Here is a 19,245-nt window from a genome sequence, read left to right as displayed (position 1 = left end):
TATAAACGTTGTCGGCCATTTCTCTCTCTCTCTCTCTCTCTCGTTTCTCCCATATTCTCTGTCTCAGTCGGAAATGTTGCGACTCCAAAGGGATCCGCAAAATCCACTCGTCTTCAGCGGCTCGCGCAGATCCCACGTGGATTCGCGTAATTCGTGATTCGACAGCTCCTCTCGACGTCCTCACAACTCTCGTTAACCACGTCGAGGCCGGACGCTCTCACACCCTGAGCACGTCTTCCCTCCTCCCGTGTCCCGACCTCGAGAGACGCGAAGGAATTCGCCTGATTAGCCGTGGAAGCCGCGAAAGCGTCACATGAAGACGTTCTCCAATCCGGGTAGATTCTTCCTAGTCGGCGTCGATGTAGCGCAACTGACCCCTTCGTCCTCGAACGTGACCATTTTCTCGCGACTCCTGGTAGCAGTGTTGCCGCCGGCGTCCAACAACCTCGTCTGGCCGGCGGTCGCGGCGACTCCGGCGGCAACCGGCGGCGTGATCGCGGAGGAGGGCCTCAGGACCGACGCTGGCGGCGGCGGCGGCACTGCCATGTCGGTGACAGCGGCCGCCGCGAGGTTGAACTCGCTGACGCTACGTGGCACGAAGTACTCGAAGTGCAGCGAGCTCTCCTGCTGGCGGTGCTGATGATGGTGCGGCTGCTGCTGATGATGATACTGCGTCGGCGACAGGCAGCTCCTCCTCAACGGCTGGCCCCGTTGGAACTGCTGAACGTTGGCGGAGGAGTTGCTCCTGCCGTCCAACGGCGTCTTCTTGCGCGGCAGCGAGTGGTGGCCGCCCGGAGACAGCTTCATGGCAGTGTTCGACGGGTGGGCCAGGAGCTTGCCGTCGCCGGGGCTCCTGGCCTGATGTTGTCAGGATCCGGCCGGCACCATCGACATGGCGATCGCCTCCTCCTCCTGCTCGGACAGTCGTGAGTCGCTGGTGCCGCCTCCGTCGTCGAGGTCGGCCTTGAGCCCGGGTGTGGCGCCTGCTGCAAGGAAAAGAGGGAGCACGCGTGACTCGGCAATCGCTGATATCGAGATATCGTATATCAAGCTCTACAGGACCAGTCGCGTCGTTAGATGGACCGTATCGTCCCGCGGACTACACGTTCTCGCGTTTATGGTACTGGCTGGTTAGTGATGAACGTAGCATTCTTATCGGGTGGTGTCGAGAAATACGTGAGAAGCTCGTGTGATCGATCGAAAGTTAACTATTAATCGAGCCTGACTAATGCGCAGTAGGATCGTTGCTTTTCCCGAACGCGACCGACGGGATCCGCCTTCTTAGTTCCCTTCTATCTCGCTCTCCTGCTCTGAATCGCGGAAGACTCACTACTGGTTCCCCACCGAATGCCTTCATCAGGGATACCTGTACCACTGATAGGTCCGACCACCACGCCCGACGACATGCCGCAGGTTCTACCGAAGACCCTGACCACGCGTACCACCTCCTCCTGGACGAGGTTGAAGCACATGGCGATCAGGCCCATCCCGGCGAGGATGTAGAGCGAGCAGGCGCACAGACTGAGCTCCTCTAAGGTCGGCGAAGGCGCGTTGCGACCCGTCGGCATCAGGTCGCCGAAGCCGATCGTGCCGAGGCTGGTGAAGCAGAAGTAACCGCCCTCCAGCAGACTCCAGCCCTCCAGACGGTTGAACATTACCGCGCCGCCGCATATGTACACCAGCATTATCACCAGGCACAGGCTGATGGGTATCCGCACCGGATTGCTCTCCAGCATGTACGCCGGCGACGAGGTGGACGAGAGGGACAACGAGCACGGGTGAAAGTGCCGCTTGCCGTTGCCCGTCGTTACATCCTGCCGAAAGGACGGAGAACGTTTCACAACGTCGAACGTTACGCTACTCTTCACCATACCGGAATTGTGATACTGAAATTATCATACTCGTATTGTAATCTTTAGTGACGTCCGCAATGAAATAGGATCGGTTACGCGACAATCCCAGCTAGAATTCCGCTTTTGCGACATTGCGAAATGTTGTCACCATTTTTACCGCAATGTCTTTCCCCGTGTACATACGAGTCGAGCGATCAATAACGTTACCTGAAGCGCGGCTGTCGAGCTGGTGGTGGCGTGCAGGAGACCCTCGCTGCCGCAGTCGAGCAGAATCGCGCTGCTGGTGCCGCGGGTGCCCAGGTCGTCGCACGAGCTCTCCCTGCTCGCCGAGTAATAGTTGCCGGCCTTCGTCTCCACGTGGTTGTCGTAGCGATACGCCTTGCCCATGATGCCGCCCACCGGCGGCGGCGGCGGCGGCGGTTGCTGCTTGCGCGTGCAATTACGCGGTCTGCACACGCGTCCGTACAGACGGCGGAAACTTCGCGCGAGCACGTCGCCCACCGTGCTCAAATAGACCAGCATCAGCGGGATCCCCGCCAGGGCGTAGACGATAGTGATCAGCCGGCCCCAGACTGTGCGCGGTGCCACGTTACCGTATCCTGAAAACAAGCGTAATCTCTGCAATCACGGCGAGAAAAGGCGCGAAGAAAAGGAATAACTCAGCGTAATTGATAATTGATCATTTCCCGCTGCCTGCGGATGGGAAAACTTGCCCTTGTGGGAAAACCAGATTTCTGCGGGAGGTTCCTGCTCGGTCAATTGCTCCCGGTCGTTTCAATCAAGTTTTAACGCAACTCTTCTCAGCCTCGTTAACGGAGACTCTCGTTTCTCGTAGCCGAGTTCGCTCGCCCTGTGTATCACGTATTTTCTCACTCGAAGGCATCCCCGATCGGCTCAATTTTACCTCCTGGCGTTGCTTCCCTTCCGATAATACGCGTCGCTTATTCTTAACTATTATTTCCAGGCGACACGTTCGGGACTCGTAAAAATTGATGAGGAGCGTTCCCAAACGTTTCCTCGAAAGTGGCGAAACCTCGCGAGCTAATAATACCCGACAGACGGCCGGAGCGCGAGGTAACGCACGTTTGTTCGGCGAACGCGACGAAAATCGAAACGATCCGTCTCTCCGTGACGTTGTCTCGCGGTGTTACCGACAGCTTCCACATTAAAAGTGACGTGAGGCGGAAGGTTCTCGCGCGTAGGTCGAGAGAGTCCGGGTGGGACTCGGGGATGAGAATAAGTCGCCGGAGCTTGTTCCACGCTTAATTTCCAAGCGGGATTTCGTCGGACCTTCGATCGGAGCTATTAATGTTACACAAGGTGCGTCCCACGACTCGCGACCTGAATTTTAACGACGGGCTCGCTGATCAATTTCACGTCGAGTTCACCTCGACGTTTCCATCGAGGTATGCGGCGTGTTCCGCGCACGGAAAAAGTGCTCTTTCGCATCGGCGGAATCGGCCAGCACCGTTGTAATTGGAATAAATCTTATTGATTCTACAGCGGCACCGCTCAAGCAAATATTTGAGTAATCGGGACAACGTGTGACGTATTATTTTTAATTATATTTTTCTCTCGTACTGTTGAATCAGGAAGATTTACCGCAGTTACGGCGCTGTTGACCGAATTACTTTAAATGATATTTTCCTTGCGCTGTTGAATCAGGAAGATTCATTACATTTATGGCCGCTGTTGGCCGAATCTATTAATGTAACAGCATTTTACTCCCGTCTACGTACGTTAAATCTTTCATCCTCGTGTCATCCTCGAGAGGTCATTCGTGTTACCTCAGTAAGGGAGACGTTTATTTATCATATTATAATAATATTTTTGAGAAATATATTCTCGCTTATCGTTCCGTGCGATTTCTCCGCCCTTGTTTCAATCAAACGAAATACGTATATCCGAGTCATTCGTGATCTCACCCTTCTATTCACCTTTCTTCGCGGGGGTTAATATCGCAACGTGAGGGGAGTCGCGAACGGAAGGATGGAGAGGGGAAGTCGCGAACGAGGGTACTTTTTAACGGACCTATTGTCGTGATGAGCGTCAGGGAGTACAGCAGGCTGCCGCTGAAGGTCCACCGTCGGCTGTGGAGGCGCCTGTCCGCGTGGTGCTCGCGGGATCGGGGAGGCAACGGCTCGTACGGCGACGAGGCGCGTCTGAGGCCGCGAGCCAGGTTCTCCTGGAACTCGAGGACCTCCCGAGCCGCCAGGCGAGTCCAGTTCTCCTTGTAGAGGACGTTCAGGTCCTCGGTGATGCTCCAGAGTCTCTCGACCGTGCGCGCCCTCAACTCCATGGCGGCGGAGTCGTCCTCGAGATTCGGTATCATGTAGGAACCTCCGTCGGATTTCGAATTGCCGGAGGACGCGACCTCGGTAGGCGAATCCTGCTGGGGGAGGAACGTACCGAACTGATCAACGTTATTTCATCATCGTTACGTTATCAATCACGCGTTGATAACAATAACGTCAATATTAAGGCAGCGGGGAAGATCGCACGCGCGGTCTGATCGCCACGTTGTCACCACCGCCGTTGTGTAATTTGATAATTGCGCCGCAATGGCAGTTAGCGCGTCGGTATCGATTAATCAAATTTGTTTCACCCGTGTTACAAACGCCTCGACATCGATTAGCGCGCTGTTACGATAGGCGGGGGAGGAAGAGAGGCGAGCGGATCTCGTATTCCCACTCCGGTAAATAACGATTGATCGATAGCCGTTTCCGCGACTACGTCCTCGGATTCGGAGGTAGTGAGATTTACACAAAGATCCGCGCGGAGGAAGCTAAGCGGGATCAACGAGTCGGGCGGGGGGAGGGGGGAGCGAACGCCGACGCGTCAACGTCGATTAACGGCGATCTCCCCGATCGGGAGAGAGAGAGAGAGAGAGAGATTTCGTCGGCGTTTATTCAACGATTAACTCGCCCCGGGCGGGATTAGCCGCGAGCGGTGTAGCCTCGTCTCGAGGATCGCCTATAATCGACGTGGCGTCGACGCGCGGCCGACTCACCGATTTCAGGCCTCCCTCGAGGGCCATGAAGGCGAACGCGCCGAGCAGGGTGTAGCCGAGAACGAGCACGCACACCCCGAGCGACGCCAGCAGCCCCGGCGTCTTCGTGGAGGTGGCGGTGCTGCAGCTGCAGCAGCAGCATAGCAACTCGGCGCCGCGCACCGAGCCGGCGATGCCGCTCGCGTTGTTGTTGTTGGTGCCGCTTCTGCCCGGACAGCATCTCGGCGCCCGCTGATAGTAGTCACCGGCGTTCTGCATCCTTCCGCCGTGCTATGATCAAACCGCCGTCGAGCCGTCGTCGTCGCCGTCCCGGCCGCAGCTGCAGGTGCAGCGAGCGACGCCGCAGCTGCAGCCGCAAGCGGTAACGTCCTACCGTCGTCCTACCGTCGTCCTCGTACCTCGGCGGCCGCCACCCTCGCCGTTCGTCCCCTGGGATGCTTGATCTGCGGCACCGATCGATCGCGTGATTTTTCCGCGTTTGAATGAGAGAGAGAGAGAGAGAGAGAGAGAGAGTCATCGTGGGTGTCCGCACGTAGCGATGTATATCCGACGAGTAAAATGAGTAATCGAGATCCAGTGGGTGAAAGGGAATCGAGTGGGATGCGACGCGTCGGATATTAACGTCTGGAAAATGTATGGTTACAAAAAAGTTGCGACACTTCTTTTTTTCCTCTCTCCCGACGAGTTTCGCATCGCGTCTCGCGTCCAATAGCAGGGGAAAAAATGTATTTCCCGAGTACCGCTGAAAGAAAAAAACATTTCCCCGCCGGGCTGCGTTTCGAAACTTGAGGGGAAAAAGTGTCGCGACCTTTTTGCGACCGGCCATACACGTTGATACACTGACATCCGCCGTTATTGGCTCTTTCTTGTTCTCTCGTGTTCGCTGGACCGATAATATTGCTTATGATTATGCTCTTATCTCGCGAATCTATCTTGTTATCTCGTGCGATATTGACGCGACGAATGAAAAAGGAAGTGAAGTAATCAAAGACCGAGAGATAACTCGCTGAGATATCCGCGTTCGAAAGGCGTGTGCTCGCTGGCACACTTGCGCGCGGACATCCGCCGTTACGGCTCTCTCGGCTTCATCTCCCTCCTTTAGTATCAATATTACCCGCGCGTCGAGTTCTTTTTCGGTCACGCGAGAGACACCTCGCGCGTCCACCGTGTCTGCGAGGGTTTGAAATGCAGAAACGATCGTGAGTCGCATCGCACGATGCCGGCTGTCGTCGCCTCAACGACGCTAATTCCAATCCGCGGGGTTCTTGACCCCCACGGCGTCACGGGGAACGAGATAGCGATTAGATGCGTCGGCGTGCGATTAGACGGCTGTGACGCGCGGAGACAAATAGCTCCCACCGAGTAATTGGCTCGTCACGGGGTTAATGACCTTGCCGCAGCGCGGCGTTTTCCTTTCGCGCGAGGACAGCCTCGTGTAACACGCGCGATTAACTCCGGGCGACGAGAACGCCGTCTAAATATTCAACGCCGCGCGGCGATACCGGCAAGTTTGTTATCCCCGGCGTGTCAGCAAACATCGGCAGCTATTTACGACGCACGGGGGCGCGAACGTGTTCCTCGAACGGCCCGGCAAAATAATCCGGGAGCTCCGGATCGTCTCGCCGCGCGACCGTTCCGGTGGGTATCTATTCGCCGACGGAGGACGCGACGTCAGGCATGTGTCCCTTCCTTTCCTTTGATTTCTCGTATTTTTACAAATCCCCGGGGAAGACGAAGGCGATGCTTCCTCGGAATCGCTCCGAGGAATACGTGTATTCCGAGAACGACCGTAGCTCTCGGTCGCGCTCTACTTCGTTCAAACGTAGAACGTGGGAGCCTTTCGTCTCGCGGAAATCGCTCGCGCCGATCGCGCTCCGCGAGCTCGCACCTCCGCCCTCGAAAAGGGACCGACTTTTATTCCCGTCGATATAGGGACACGATGACGCGCACCCCGTTCCGTCACTCAGCCCCCGTTTGATAAAGCGATCGTCACCGTGAGAGAGAGAGAGAGAGAGACTACGCGGTCGGAGCACGTGCAGAAATAGCCAGCGACGATCGACCCTCGGTACATACATTCGCTCGCAGAAACGCGTACATCAGATGCGCGGCGAATAATAGACGTACTCGCGACGCGGAGCGAAGGGAGGCAGACCGAGGTGAGAGAGAGACAGTCGGAGCGCGAATTCACTATCCTAGACCGCGATAGGGTTGCCTGTAAATGACTGAGAAGCCGAGAGCACCAAGTGCGGCAAAATGAAAGAGGAAGAGAGAGAGAGAGAGAGAGTGAGAGATGGGGGGGGAAGAGGGGGACGAGAATGTACTAGCATCCGAGAAGAGGAAAGGGAGAGAAAGAGAGAGAAGCATGGGTCGAGACGAAGAGAATACGTATGTAGATCGACGATGATGAGAGCGAGAAGAGCGCGTGAGTTTCGTAGGTACGCGGGTAGATTTTACGGAGCCGCACAAAGAGATTCTCACGGGGAGGAGGCAGCCGGCAATGAGCTACTTGCTTCGTCTGAAGAGAGTCTCTCTACCACCGCGATGTAGAATGAAAGGCAGATGTTAACGCGCGGTCGGGTGAACGTGGCAAATTATAAGTTTGATTCGTGCATAGCGAAATAGAACGAGCGAGCCGGAAGCACCCCGGACCGCCAGGCGACGTGGAATAATCGGATTTTATATCTGAGGTATTAATTTTTCAAACTGAGATTTAGGTAAGATCCAACAAGGGGAGAAGGTGAAAACAGCAAACCGGCACGCTTTTGTTTGTCTCGCGACGCGATTCAAATGATTGCGGTACGAAAGAAATTGTTTGAACGATTTACCGAGTGAAAAGAGAAGGGAGATCTCTTTTGTTCGAGCGAGATAGAGAAAGAGATGCAAATAGAGAGAGAGAGAGAGAGAGGCATCGCGTATAAATAGAGCGTGCGAGGTGGAGAGTGCGAAGTGCATGGTGTGTGCGTATGACACCGTTAACGATACACGTGTGTGTGCGCGTACGTGCGTGTCGTGTGCACGCGCGCACACACACGACTGTGTGTGTGTGTACATGCGGGTGTACCGTGTGTGACTCGCGAGCGAGAAAGAGATCCGCGACCGCCCCAGTTGAGGCATTGTGCCGCGCGCGGCTACCGGAGATAAGGCATGAAATTAAATTCGACGGAATGTGGGTCGTCGTGCCGGTGCCTCCTTTCGCGCTCTACCCTCTACGTCACGTCCCGGCTGAACACGTCGGAGAGGCATCGGCGTGCCCACCGGCTGCATACGCGCGCACACACACATCTCCCGCGGGGATAACGTACAGCAGGCATCGCGAATGCCTCGGCGAAGTCACTGGATACGTACTTCGCGGAGCAAGCAGGCGTCATTCCTTGGCACACACGCGGCCACATGCATACACCCACACACGTACAGGATGTCTCTCGGACTTAGCGAGCCGCGACTCGACAGGGCCGACACATCCGGTGGTACGTCGGCCGAGCGCGTTCGGGCGTTGTATTTCGTAAGGTCAAGGAGACGAGCCGGCGGGCTCGGAAACTCGAGATGTACGACACGTGTCGAACATCGCGTTACCATTTCGCGTCTATTTCCGCGCGTTATGGAACGCAGCCGAGCGGGAACGACGAGCGTTCGCTCGCTCGTTCCTTCCTTCGCGAAGGATGCACTTCTTGCGGAAGGATGCATTTGGCGAAGCGTTTCTCGCGGCGTTTCTGACATCCTGAGCTGCTCCGCTCGGGTGCGCACGTCGCTTGTCGCCGACGACGACGGTTCGTATACGCGATCTCAATAGCCGACGATCCCCGTGATTTAACGAAGTCGTCGAAACGAAACGACACATCCTCGACGTACTCGCGTTCACGGCCATTGTGACACCGCGTCGCGCCTTATTGCGCCGGGACGATTTCCTCCAGGATTTCCGCTCCGAGTCTCCTCTCGTTTTTGCTCCTCTTCGTTCCTCCCCNCCCCCCCCCTTCTTTTCGAGAACGTAGTCGAGCGCGGGATGCGCCGCTCCGTGCGACCGAGTGTACAAAAGCCACGTTTTTAACATTTTTTCCCCGGGACCACCGTTTAACGCGCGCTGTCGCGAAACACGCGAGCGCTCGTGATTGTTGCGAAAACGGCGGAAACGTGTTTTCGGGAGGGGGGAGGGGGGGAAACGCTGGAACACTCTGTTGCAGATAACTGCACCGCTGTATGATGTACCGTCGGGCTGCCGAAAACGAACAACCCGGAGAAAATACGACTGTGTATTTCACGCTGTGCGTGTACGTGCTGCCCGACTAGACATTTGCCCCACGCTCGGATTAACCTCAACTGGCTGTCGGGTCTATCTAAAGTTATATTACCTGTATTAGAAAGTGACAGTGCGAATTATAATCGGTAAGGTGAGGTAAGAAAAGGATCGGTAAAACCCGATAAAATAATACGTAAAGAATGATACGTACAAAGTCCTAATATATACCTAATCATTATAACCTTACAAAGGTTTTCCTTATTCAATGCTTATCACTATGCGATTAGGTTTATCAGGTACAATATCAGATATTTGATGACCGGTGACAACTTCTAATCGGTTACAACCCTCTCGATTTTAAAAGCCACGATAAGTTCCCGTGAAATTCCAGCCGCGACGAGAGCAGCGACGCCTTGTTCTAACGTGAAATGTCAGATCTTCGTCCGGACGGGAGATTTTTCAGAAAATTTTCCGCGAGAGAGAAAGAGAGAGAAGCGTATCTGTCCGGGTTCTCCGGGGATGGGGAAATTCACTCACTGAACGTTGAAGAATTCGAAGAGATGCGAGTGAGCGTGAAAGACCGAGGGCACCGATGAAATTAAGCCCGCGTAGATCCCGGGGACGCCCGGGGTGCGAATTGCGAAGCGCCTTTGATCGTTTGCACATACGCGCGCCTATATCGGTGGCGTTCGTTACATTAGGCAGCGTGCCATACGCGTCTATTGGCGCGTCGACTACGGGCATTCGTTTAATTGAAATTTACGCGCGAGCAAATATCGCATAATTGCGCTATCGGCCATTGTGGCGTCGCCGTATAACGCGCGCGCGCGGCCAACCGTGACGGTAGATTCGAATCTTCGTGCCGTATCCGCGCGGAACGACCGCAGCGCGGCCGTATTAACTTGCGTATTAATTAAGAACGGGAGGATTAATTTAGATTCGCAATTGAACCAGATTTCCGCTGGATGGCGGCGGCGACGACGGCGGCGGCGATGGTGGCGGCTAATCCAAAAATGTTCTCTAATGTGGAACGCGAAATAACTGAAAACGCGTGATTGCGCCGACCCGCGTCGCCCAATTTTCGCGGGATTTCACCCTCTCCCGGGCGAAACGTGATTCAATTACCGACGAAAATATAAAATACATTCCATTTTCGTTTTAATCAAGGGGCTTAAAAATACGACTCAAATTATCGTTTAATATCTCCGATGGCGCGCGTCATTCGACGGGATGAAATTTAAAAATAAAAAAAAAGAGCAGAGAGAGAGAGAGAGAGGGAAAAGGACAACGCTGTATACCATCTCCGTTTTGATACGCCGGCTCAAAGGCGTGTGCGCGCTAATCGTTAAGTGAAACGAGAACTTTTTTAATATTTCCAACCGCGCACGCTATTTGCGTGTCTAGTTCCGAGCGGTTGGGTATACGTACGTATACACCCCCTCCCCCCCCGATTCGCGCATCTTATTACGCGTCTTATTACGCTTTACGCGAGCGTAAAAATGTAATCGTTGAGTTAAATCAGCTCTTCATATATTTTCCGATCGCACGCCACTGGTGCGTCAAAATATCGGATGAAGCCCGCCCCCTTTGTATATTATATATTATGCATAAAGCCTCGGCCGTGACGTTGACGTATAACTTAAGTCAGCCCCGGGTGAAATGCATTAGGCTGTCTACATGGCAAGGCAGCGATTCAAGTCTGTCAAAAGTCGAGCCAGCCGTCACGCGAGATAGACGGAATAGATGATTTTCCAATATCAATACGGTTTCCTCCCTCGATCGCGTCCCGCACCCTCGGCGTTTCTGCCGCCGAATTACCGGTTCTTTTTGATTCTCTAACAACTTTCTTAATAGCTGTCCTGTCCCGCATTGATACAGCCGAACGTAACACAATTACGCGTTTCCGCAGGAGAGAATCCGGGAAAGAGAGAGAGAGAGAGAGAGAGAAATTCCGGCGATACCTCGCGCGAGATTTTCCGATACCGTCGCAAAATCCCCGCGCTTAATCCCGCCTACGACGGATGGTGACTGTTTAGACTGTCTTTTCGCAGGGAGGATTCCATTTCTAACGGTCCTCGCATTCAACGGTTAGAACGGTATGAACGGATCTCACGAATCTACCTCGGAGCGCTGCCGGCGCTCGCGCGAGCCCTCGCAATTTTCAAGACGTCTTTCCGCATTGTGTGTGTCCTTCTCGGGGATAATTTCACCGGCGTGTCATTCGCGTTCCCGCGAGGAATCCGCCGTGCGCTCGGGAGGAGCTCTCTTTCAACGCCAATGCTGTTTTCCATCGCCCGAGTATCGCCGGGATTCTGTATTTTACTCTCCGGGCTTACGTACGATCTTGAACGTTTATATTCTTCAGAGAAGATTATTCCCATTCCCGGCGTATTATCTCCGATTTCGCGATACGAAGATGCAAGGGATACGCGTTCCACCGTCGCCCCTGCCGCGAGCTTGCGCACATACACACTCGGAGACGGATAGACAGATAGATGGAGAGAGAGAGAGAGAGAGAGAGAGTTGCTACTGCCAGAGGATAAGATACTTTCGACAACAGCTCCCGGGTATATAGCGCCGTGCAGCCCCCCCCCCTCTCCCCCGCAGGTCGCAGTTCCATCGCCGTAGCAGTAATCGATCGGCATGCGAAAGGAATTCCGGGCGTTTAATTGGAATTTGTGTGCGGACTTGTGGACACGGTGCGGTGTATAGTCGCCTGCTATAACCATAGTGGGTTACGATAGCACCGCATAATACGCGGCCGGCATTATTCTCTAGCGACTCTATCCCGGCCCGATTAACCAATCGATTCCGGGTAACGTAAGTACCGCCGGCGGTGCGGTCAGTTACGGCGAAAAACGGCATAAACCCGCGGCCGGCGCTGAATGAGACGCGACGGAATTCGCCGGCGACTGGGACAGGAGGGATCCCGGTTTGCGAGCCCTGCCTGTTCGTCGATCGATCGTGCCTCGATCGGCCGCTCCTCCTGGATCTTTCTTCCCGTCGGAACGCGGGAACGCACGACGGCGTCTCGAGTACCTCCGTTAACCGGTCCTCGGCGAAATTCTCGAGGCGCAGGCAAGTTCGCGTGAAATTAGGCGAAACGTAACGGAAACTAATTCCAACGTTTATCCAATTGCAAACTTGCACGCTCGACTCCCGGGACTGCGACGGCGAAAGTTTTATCGCCGGCGCTGAACGTTATCCCTGACATCGGCCGTCCGACAAAAGGGAGTACCGAAGAAGCCGAGCTGAGAGAACGGCGGTAATGTATACGTGCTATACGAGACTGTGCGTGGCGCAGAAACGCGAATTCAATATCGACGGGCCACGATATTAACGGCATTCGTATTCTTGGTGTTTCCTCGCGAGCGCACGATCGCCCATTCATTACGAGCGGATAAGAGGTCGCGTTTCGAAACGCGTCGTCCGTTTCCGGGGTGGCTCCGAGAGGGTGGCCATCGAGCGCGCATCGAGCACAGCGGATATCCATCGGACGCGACGACTAGGAAGGAATTCCATCCTGCCGGTAGAGAGCAAGAGAGAGAGAGAAAGAGGAGAGGGGGGGGGGGCATGCTTAATTGGAATTTATGCGCGTGGTGGTACATAAGCCACTCTATAGAGACGGCCGCGCTGTACACCATGGTAGCTGGTAGGAAACGCGGTAGCACCGCGTAACGAGTTAGTACAAGCAAGCGAGAGATGAAGAGAGACAGGGAGCGAGAGAGACAGAGCAGAGAGGGTGGGACAGAGAGGTAGAGAGGAAGCCGGAGCGCGGCAAGGGGTGCCTCCTCGTGGCCCTGGCGGTGCGCAATCGATAGTCGAGCAGCAGCCGGAGGCGTGGAGGTCGGCACGGGGGTTGGCGACGAGGAGAGAAGTACAAAGAGAGAGGAAGAGAGAGAGAGAGGGGGGGGAGGAGGGAGACGCTGGACCGAATCTCCCTCTCGCCCTCCGCGGAGGCCACCGGCAGATACGTGCACGTCCGCAAGAGCGATGCGTGGGACTCCACTTGGTGAAATCGGCCAGTCCAACCGCGGCTTTTTCACGCCTGTCAATTAACCCTTAAACTGGAAGGATTCCTTCCTCCCTCTCCCCCTCCCACCCTCCCGCCGGCGGTCTTAATACTCGGCTGATTTTGCGAATAATTGAGTTTTCCAGCAGAAGCGCGTTTACTGGCGCGCCGTCGACGCTTGGATTATGTCGTTTTAATTTGAACGAGCGAGAGGGAGAGGGGGGGGGGGAGGAGATGGCGGTACGAGTGGTCGAAAGCGTATCGGCAAGAGTGTCGATCGATACCGGACGACAAACATTTGGGATTCGGGCGGGCGGATATTCTTTTCTGTTTAATTATGGAGCCGCTGCGGCAGCGCGAACGGCGGGGCTCGAAAAACGGCGGTGANGGCTCGAAAAACGGCGGTGATGCGTCAAGCGAGACGGATAATCGTGTAATGAGGCGAACCGTTACGGAGGAACTGTTGGAGAAGGTCGGGCATGAGTGCCTAATTAAGTGTGTTTCGATCAATGTTACGGGAGGGGAGGGAACGGTTATTCGATTTTCGCCGTGATGTTGGAAACCTTCATAAAAGTTTCCACGCGGTTCTTCAAGGCTTCTTCACGTCTCTCTCGTCCAAGTCTCGTTGCGTGCGCACGTGTAATTCGTGTTAGGTGTAATCTTCGATAATAACAACAGACGATAATAACAACAGATGCAGGGAGACCCGAAATCAACATCACAACGGTGGATTCTTCGCGATAAATTCGCGCTCACTTTCCTCCCGTGCGGAAAGTTTCCGCGATGCCTCGTTGTTGCGATCCATTAAGAAATACGCGGAAGCACGGCGAGTTTGGAACATCCTGTATACCCGTAACGAGGGCGCGCGCTTAATTCCCGCATTCATCGGAGGGGGTAGTTAAAGTCATAATCTCGTTGATTCACCCCCCACTTTCGAGATTTTCCTTGTCATCGAGAACCTGATTTATCTTGCTGACCCAGCATCGTGATTCGCAGCGAATAATAGAAAGCGTCCGGATGAAGAGGGAAAAAAGAGAAGACGGGAGGGAGGGGGGAGGACGACGCTAACTCAAATTTCTCCCTGCCGGAATCTCCTTTCGTACGGATTATAGACAGATGAATGTAGATATTTATTTCGTCGCGGGAAATTGAAATTTCCACCGAGAACGCGTGGGAGAGAGAGAAAGAGAGATATGCGAGTAAAGTGGGAGGAAAAAAGAAAGCACGTGAGAATAGAAATAAGAAAGAAGATATTTTGCAGGGATAAGCTTGGATTTTTTCGCGGCGACGCAGCGGGCTTAGAAATCACTGATCAAGATGATAATAATTATCTTTTAATAATCCGATGTTGTAATAAGATAACGTCGGTCTTCTTTCTCGAAGATACGAACGGGAATGAAGGGAGGGATAAAAGAAGACGTTGACTGAATTTTTCTCTCGAGATCTTCCTTTCGCGCGGATTAAAACGCGAATTCTGTTACGTTGTCCGATTCACGCTGTTTCGCTTCATCCTTCACTCGTTATTTCGGACTTCCTTTCGCCGTCCTATGTGACGCAGCAAAAATTTAACTGCGTTTCTGGTCCAAGTGAAGTGATTCCGTTTCCTTTTTCCGAGACGGCGAGTTTTCTTCTTGTCCGATAAAGGAGAAGGAAAGGATGGCTCGCGTTTCCTCTATCGGCTCCGCATCTCTCTCTCTCTCTCTCTCTCTCTCTCTCTTGTATTCTTTATCTTGCAATAAAAATTTCTCTGCTCCGCTACTTTATCTCGAACAAGAATACGAGTCGGTCGTTGGACTTTGTAGCTGCAGCAAACGTGGGGAATCGCGGATAGCGACACGGCCGTGAGGATAACTAAAGGGATAACGAGCCGGCAAAACTCTTCAAGTTATCGTGATACGCGTTTCTCGCAAGGATGAAATTCCCGTGGGTGCCCTTTATATTTCTTAAATTTCTTGCGATGTCTGTTATTATTTATTGTTCCTTACGTTTCCGTACGAGAGTAACGAAAGTAGCGAGCGACAAAAATATGTTGCTTCTTGATTATATAAATATTATTACACTCTCATCATCGCATTCGGAGAAAATAACGCGGTAAAAATTACCGCAAAATTTTGCAACGCTATACCATATTTGGGAATTATGACTGGAATATACTGAAATTATGATGTGCGTTGCAATCATTAGTGATGTATTTCACGTATGTACATATCGCTAAAGATTACAACGCACATAATAACTTCAATCATAATCCCGATACAGTCCGGCATTATGAAATTCCTCACCACACGAATCGCGCAATTAAACGAATATTCTCACGTCGAAGACTCACGCGCAACTCTCTCGTCCGCGCGATATCCTTGCGTACGCGCAACATTGGTTCACACCGACTATCAAAGACGTCAGAGATCGGCGTGATGTAAAACCGAGCCCGCGCCGGACAACGTCCCGCGATGATCCTTGCGAAATAATACAGACACTCGCACGGTCCCGTTAAAGCTGCGCAAAGATAATATCCCGCGGCGGGTCGTTTAAGCGAGTCAACATTACTCCCCGGCGATTATACGGGAAAATATAACATAGAAATCTCTCGATCATATTTGATCGAAATTCCGGTCTGACATCCAGATAGTCCGTTCTTAGATATCCAAGTTCCGCCGCTACCACCTCCGTCCTCGCCGATCCGTGGATCTAAATACTTGGTCCAAGATCCATCAGAACACCGAGATCTATTTCTGCTCGGAATAGCGTCGCGGGATGGCGCGAAAAGCGCACGCTGCAGTCAGGAAGGAACGCGAGTGAGCTCGTGCGCTCGTGAGATTGCGCCGCATTTATCCGTCGCGCGCACAAAGGCGGACAGATACCGAAGGTGGGACTGACTAGAGACGCTCAGACGAGCCGAGACGGGACTAATAGACGACGCCTGCCTACCGGAGTGGATACGCATAGCTACGACGGTGGGCGCTAATTAAACCCCATTCTATTATAATTCACACGCGGACCGCGCCGCGGCCGAGCGACCGAAATAGCGGCGCAACAATAGCGGCGCGCGTAACAAGTCTGTCTGCCGGTCGAACGGTGAAACTCGAGTGCGCGAGAACGTGTCGCGGCTGTAACGCGCGAGTTTTTCCCGCCGGCTCTCCGGGGCGCGAGACACCCGCAAAACATGTCATTCACGCGACGATGAGACCGTCGTCGGGGATGAAAGGCAGCTAGCGGAAAAATCGCGGGGATCGCGCCCGAGTTTTTGCAATTAATTCGAGGCCCGGCTTCCAATCGAAAAGTTTGTTTAACCGACGCGCTCGCTTCCTTGCTTGCCTGCTCGCGCGCGCACCTGCGGGATTCGCCACTTGTGAGTACGAGAGTACGAGAGAGTGCTCCGATTTGACGAAGTTAATTAAAACGCGTATACCGACTGCCAGCTAGCTAGTTGGCTAGTTGGCTGGCTGGCTGACTGGTCGTCTGACTGGCTGGCTGACTGGTTGGTTCGCGATGTATCATGTTCCGTCGAACGGAGCCGTTGTTTGTGCCCCTCGACAGCAGCCCTGTAACTAACGGCGTGGCGGGATGGGCGGCGGAATTTACGGTGCGTGGGCGCGCGCACGATCGAACGGCCGCGGCATATCGATTTATTTTCAAGCGGCCGAGCGCGACTTTCGCTTTTCCACACGGAGCTCCGCTATCCAGGCCGGCTTTGTCTTAATTTTATCGCATCACGCGCGCTTTGACGATATTACACGCGCGTCATAGAGGCGTCAAAGAGCGCTGCCGAGAGCCCGTAGGGTGAAATGTCATCGCGAGTCGCGCGAGGCCGAGCCCTCTCGAGCGTCTCTGCCGACGGAAAAATCGCCAAGTCTCGCCGCGAATCTTATGCGCTCGCGCCCGTTAATGCGGATATCTCGTGCTGAGCTGTTCTTCGGGATCACAACTATCCGCACGGGGAAAAGGATTTCTTTCGGCTTAGTGCACGCATTTGCCGGCTTGGATTCGTTCATATAAACTATATGATTTAATATCGAGTGTCATTTTGTTTGAACGTAAATGTTGTTATTTCACTGGAGTAAATCATGTTATTTGATAGAAGAAAATATTATTCAGAGGAAGTAATATTCCGAAATTAGATATATCATCATCATTATGTATCATTATCATTATATATCAAATATTGCTCTATCAAAGAAAGAGGTTTTTTAATATTTTTCTAACAGTGTTACTTCTTTCAAATAACTTATCACTTGTGATAACTATTGTAATGTTTGGATGAAAATGCTAAAAAGTATTAATAATTATTATTATATGGCGTACTAGATATTTATTGTTTGAGAGTCCAAACAATCCTGTTTGTCGAATCAAACATTCGTTTGTTCCATTTCAAAGGACAAATTTGTTACACTTAAAAGAAATTTTATTAAATTCAGAGAAATCTTTTTCGGGGAAATCACCAGTAGCTTCAACTATATTTTATAATAATATTTCACAGCCAAGTTTAGGTATGTGTCGGCGAGAAAACCAGTAAATTTAAATATCCCGGTTCACAGAATAATCTAATTTTAATTTTCCTTGCGTGCTCTAGTGACGAAAGATGGAAGTTGACAAAAGATCCAAATTGATTTGAAAAATTCAAAATTTACACTGAGAAAATAACAATGTTAAATAAATTATCGCTGATTTGTTACTTTAATTTTCACCAGAAGGAAACTGAACAAGACTTCAGCTTAATGAAAAATCAAACGACGCTAACAACACAACTGAACGCGCTTGCAAACAGAAACTTCAGCTCCAACTAGTATACAAAGACGAAGTTTATATACTATTCGGTCAGGCTTAGTACTTTAGTGCAGCCGAGAAACGTGGCTGTTTACCATACTTGTGTCAATTTTGGTGTTTTTCCTCTAGTCTATAACTTTTATATTTCGAGAAATATGGGGAAAACGCGAATTAGAGAAAGAGACGACGTCGCGTTAAACTTTCTAAACGCGAATCTCTCGCGATACCCTCCTTCGTGGATCGCTCCCACGAGGATTTAGCAGTTTCTGAATCTTTCGGGGCAAATCGTTCGCGAAATTCTCAACTCTGTGCACGTCGATCAAACACACACACACACAACAAAGAAAGAGAGAGAGAAGTACTTAAAAATGTATTTATAGGATATAAGATTTATTTCTGTGAAAGAAGATTTATTTCACAGAAACCCTCGGGTAAATTTTTAAGTATTTTTTTCTCGATGCACTGAGAAAAATATTTAAAAATGTATTCGTGCGATGTGAGATTTATTTCGCAGAAAGAAATAAAGTTCCTTTCACAGAAATAACCTTTATTCCTGCAAAATAAACGTTTATACCCCACAAATAAATGTTTAATTATTTTTTTCTCAGTGCATAAACGCGGATCTCAGGGTATCTCTCGATCTGCTCCGGCGGCACGTCTCGTCATCGCCGATAGGCTCGTGCGGCGTCCCAAATTTCCTTCTTATGTGCCTGCCTAAAACTCGCCACGGAAAAATTCAATTGCGTCTTATCGCCGGGCGGACTTTCTATCGCGTTTGATCGCCCTTTATTCGTCCTTATACGCCCTGTCCTGCCCGTCGGGCTTTCCGCCGTTATCTCACCGCTCGTGCCTCATTTGCGAACGAGAGGATGGCGTCCTTACTGGGCCGCTGAAGATAAGGAGGGTGCTTCCTCTCCTTGGATCTTCTCCTTAATGTTTACGACTGCGCTGACCCTCCGACGACATAATATATCTTTCAAGAGGCGAGCTTCGCTCTCTTTATTCTTTCACTCGCGGCTCCGTTTCTCTCCTTAATAATAGAGATGAAAAATCCTGATGACAACAGTTCCTTATAATAGAACGAAGAAGGTACAATTAAGAAAATTCCTCGCCGTCTGATCCCGCTGAAATTGTTTCGCAATTTTCCGGCTGCACTGCCGGTTGCACACGCATATATCCGGCGGAAGTAATCCCGCAAGAAAGTAACCTCGCGCCCGTAATCCTTTTTTATCAAGTTCTCGCGCGTAATACGCGGTCTGCTTGCGCCGGATGAACGAACGGATTAACGGGCTATAATTTCTCCCGTTCGCACGCGGCATAATATCACATCGTATTCGCTGGCGGGAGAGCAAGAAGAGTGAGGAAGGGGGGG

The 19,245-nt window shown here is 52.2% G+C and overlaps 2 protein-coding genes across 13 annotated transcripts in view; one reads left to right on the top strand and one right to left on the bottom strand.

The window, feature by feature from the left end:
• Positions 1 to 846: 846 nt before the first annotated feature.
• LOC106746744 (two pore potassium channel protein sup-9) overlaps positions 847 to 19,245 on the bottom strand; it is a 67,908-nt gene continuing 49,509 nt past the window's right edge. For 5 of the 12 annotated variants that reach the window (XM_014623689.1, XM_014623688.1, XM_014623691.1 and 2 more), the window contains exon 9: positions 5,120 to 5,306. Coding sequence is in view for 6 of the 12 variants with exons in the window: in XM_014623681.1 (XP_014479167.1) it covers positions 868 to 986; positions 1,367 to 1,886; positions 2,061 to 2,452; positions 3,885 to 4,245; positions 4,864 to 5,121 (1,650 nt within the window). In the remaining 6 variants the exon portion in view is untranslated. Of the gene's footprint in view, positions 987 to 1,366; positions 1,887 to 2,060; positions 2,453 to 3,884; positions 4,246 to 4,863; positions 5,307 to 19,245 lie in introns of those variants that run through there. The other 7 variants (XM_014623683.1, XM_014623681.1, XM_014623682.1 and 4 more) reach the window with 7 other exon arrangements.
• The window catches only part of LOC106746745 (collagen alpha-1(III) chain-like), a 60,856-nt gene continuing 56,759 nt past the window's right edge, over positions 15,149 to 19,245 (top strand). Inside the window, exon 1 of the mRNA XM_014623695.1 lies at positions 15,149 to 16,063. The gene's annotated coding sequence lies outside the window, so the exon portion shown is untranslated. The remainder of the gene's footprint in view (positions 16,064 to 19,245) is intronic.

The sequence above is a fragment of the Dinoponera quadriceps genome, unplaced genomic scaffold, assembly GCF_001313825.1.
Source record: "Dinoponera quadriceps isolate SergipeBrazil2010 unplaced genomic scaffold, ASM131382v1 scaffold1565, whole genome shotgun sequence".
Taxonomy (NCBI): Eukaryota; Metazoa; Arthropoda; class Insecta; order Hymenoptera; family Formicidae; genus Dinoponera; species Dinoponera quadriceps.
The sequence above is the reverse complement of the archived record's forward strand: the minus strand, read 5'-3'. Positions and strand labels throughout refer to the sequence as shown.